Source organism: Plectropomus leopardus, unplaced genomic scaffold (assembly GCF_008729295.1).
Source record: "Plectropomus leopardus isolate mb unplaced genomic scaffold, YSFRI_Pleo_2.0 unplaced_scaffold9318, whole genome shotgun sequence".
Classification (NCBI taxonomy): Eukaryota; Metazoa; Chordata; class Actinopteri; order Perciformes; family Serranidae; genus Plectropomus; species Plectropomus leopardus.
The window spans coordinates 1-3192 of NW_024702761.1; the positions used below are offsets into that span (position 1 = coordinate 1).

At 38.5% G+C, this 3192-nt stretch overlaps 1 protein-coding gene across 1 annotated transcript; it reads left to right on the plus strand.

Annotated features, from left to right (window-relative positions):
- Positions 1-647: 647 nt before the first annotated feature.
- LOC121940724 (MAX gene-associated protein-like) lies at positions 648-2201 on the plus strand (the record flags this gene model as incomplete). The annotated part of the gene is made up of 3 exons (XM_042483426.1): positions 648-826; positions 1644-1836; positions 1972-2201. Coding segments are annotated over 3 exons (602 nt in total), but the record flags the coding sequence as incomplete, so codon positions are not given.
- Positions 2202-3192: the final 991 nt, after the last annotated feature.

Consider the following 3192-nt stretch of genomic DNA (forward strand, 5'->3'; position numbering starts at 1 on the left):
TTTTTTACATTTATTTCCCTGTTAGTTTGTTTCCTTTTTTTCAAATTTAATGTGTGAAGCACTTTGTAAAGTCAATTTCCACCAGAGTGAATCACTGATAGTCCAGCGCTACAATGACTGAGGTTTCTAATACAGAATTATGTGTAAATTTGGCTTTATAAACATAAGACTGCGTATGCATATTTCTGCATTTCACACACAGTTTTAGTCATGAATCTACAGTTTTCTGCATCCCCAGGTGATTAAAACCATCAAAAAAACACTGTTTTTCCGTCGTGGAGGTGGCTGATGTGAAAACACAAAAGGCTCTATCTAGATCCAGTGTTTGGTTTGTCCATTCTGGGCTACTGTAGAAACATGGTGGACTCTGTGGGTGAGGACCTGCTCCCTATGTAGATATAAACGGCTCACTCTTAGGTATCAGAAACACGAGTAATCTTATTTTCAAGTGATTAAACACAAAAGAAAACATTATTTTATTATATTCCAAATCTGCCAAAATAACCCTCTAAATCCTACACACTGGACCTTTTAATGTTCAACATTTTCATCACAGACACACACAGATGATGTTTTTGTAGCTTTTGTTGGGTCACAAATCTCCGTAACTCCGACGTGTTGATGAGATGTTTTTATTCCCTCTGCAGCTGTGACTAACATGGATCATGTGGTCCAGCCTGGTCCGGGCTCTCATGTTAATAAACTGTGGAACCGCAGCGTTGACAAAGAGGATCCGGAGCCGATCTTTGCCCCAAAAATGGCCTCACTGCGGTTGCCCCCGATGAAGATCACAAAACGTGGTGTTTTACCTCTTCTAGCACCGCCGGTAAAAACTAAATCTCTGTGTTTTCAGTACAGGCTTTTTCTGTCTTTGCATTAAAAGTTTCTCATAAATGCAAGGCATTGTTTAAGATTTTGCTTATTATTTATTGATACAGTATAAGAGCCATGAGTTCAGTTTTTATATTTGTATACCTTTTGTCCCTTCTTTTTTTAATCCTTTAATCACCTTTTAGTGCATAAAAATAACCAAATACAAAGTCAAAAAAGTGATGATGTTAGACTGGATGTTGGATAAAATAAGAAAGAAACAACATTAACATGAAGATACTTAAAAGAAAAACAGGTAGAAAAACAAACAATAAAAGCAAACAAATGGAGCATTGATAGCTTGGGTTTAGTTACATTTTATATGATAGTTTTGCAGATTGCGTGTGACGTTATTAGTTTTTTCTGTTCACGCCTGCAAACACGCTTTTTTGAAAACCCCTTTTTCTGTTTTCCCTTCCCTCCCTCTCTTCTCGTCCCCAGCTACACGGTTGTGTTTACATTTGTATCTGTATGTGGCATCAGTTCATCAGCATCGTGACAGAGCTGAGAATTGTTGAATATATTTTATCAAACTTTTTGCTTGTTTTGTTTTGTTTTTGCAGAGCTGTTTTTCCACTGATATGTTCTGTTAGCAGATCTAACCAGAGTGAGATATCAATTTTTTCCGTTTTTTCCAGTTCAGAAGTATTGTTGTCTTGGCGATAGGGCCACAAGTAGACGTGTTATGACTTGATTTGAACACGTGTTGAGTGCATAACACGGGGGGATAACCAAATGTAATTTTGTCCATTTTTTAATTTTTCTGGTTGCAGATCCGAGAGGAGGATAAGGACCCGGTGTATAAATACTTGGAGAGTTTTATGACTTGTGCACGTGTGAGAGAGTTCAACAGCAAGCCTCCGCCTAAGCTCACCATTGAGCCCAAAATCTTAAATCCTTCTAAGCCAGCCGCTGATAACACGCCGAAAATGTACTACAGAAGTCTTCTGACTGGTAAAAAAGCAGGTAAGGAACCAAAGATGATGCAAAAGTATTCTGTTCAGCGTTTTTCTTCTCTTACTTGGATTGAATTCATGTCTGATGTCGAAGAGATTCTGCATTTTGTTGGGACACACAACCAAACTTCTCCATGTCCCACAGCAGAAAGAGCCTCTCAGGGGACGACGTCCAGTGAAAAAGAAGCGAAAAAGCAAATCGAGATCCAGTCAGCGTGTCAGTGGGACGGGGACCGCAAAAAAGTCCTGGAGGCTTTATTGCGGCGCATGAAACAGAACAAGCTGTGTCGGCGCTTCTACGTAGGACCTTACCGCGTCTGCCCGATCGCAAAGATCTTCATGCAGAAGCCCAGCGGCTCCATCGTCACCTACAGGGTGAGTCATGCGTCTGTGTGACAGAAACAAGTGATCTTAGTCCAGAATCTACTGCATAAAAACGTGGAGTTGTTCTCCAGAAAAGGCTGTGTCGTCCCTGCGCAGTCGTGGAAACGACATTTACTAATGTCCTATACTTAAAGGAGCACGTGTGTAGGATCTAGTGGCATCTAGAATCAGAATCAGGATTTGGTTTTATTGCCAAGTACATTTACATGTACAAGGAATTTATAACAGCTGTGCAAAACAATTAACATAAAGGACAGAAAAACAATAGTGAATTTAAATAGAATAAGACATAAGATAAAAAATATAGAAGCAATTTAAATATATAAAATGACAAACTGGAATATAAAGAACCCAAAATGTACGTACAAAAGGAGCAATGGAGGGATTCTACAGTTTACAGTTAGTGTCTAGTCGTGAGGATTGCAGATTGCAACCAGCTGAAACTTCTCCAATGTGCCGAACCTGAACTCCTGGTTAGATTTCCTTTATTGTTCATTGTTCAGGAGATTTTTTACCAGGAGCTAAATTTTCTGCAGAGGTCTTTTCCTCCCCAAAAACAAACGGATCAGGTAATTGAAACCGGTGAAAACAATTAAAAAAAGCAGATTCACAATAGCAGAGGGGCTGCAACTGTGGTGGTCTGTGGCAAACTTCAATGGCTCTGTCTGAAGTGTTTGGTTTGTTCGTTCTGGGCTTCTGTAGATTAAGGCTGGCAGATACGGCTAACAATGTTATCAAAATAAAAATTTTGTTTATAAGTCGAGATCGATAATTACCACGATACATGTTTAAAAACTTTATTGTTTGCTCCTCAGGTGAAAGTTGAGGAAACCAGATGGTAAATTGTGTTTTAAACTATTTTTTATTGTCAGAACATGACAACAAATACCAAACAGCAAACATTTTAATAATCTTTTTTTTTCACTTAAATCTTTATTGCACATATATTTGTGACATTAACATGTCAGTTATGACAAAATAA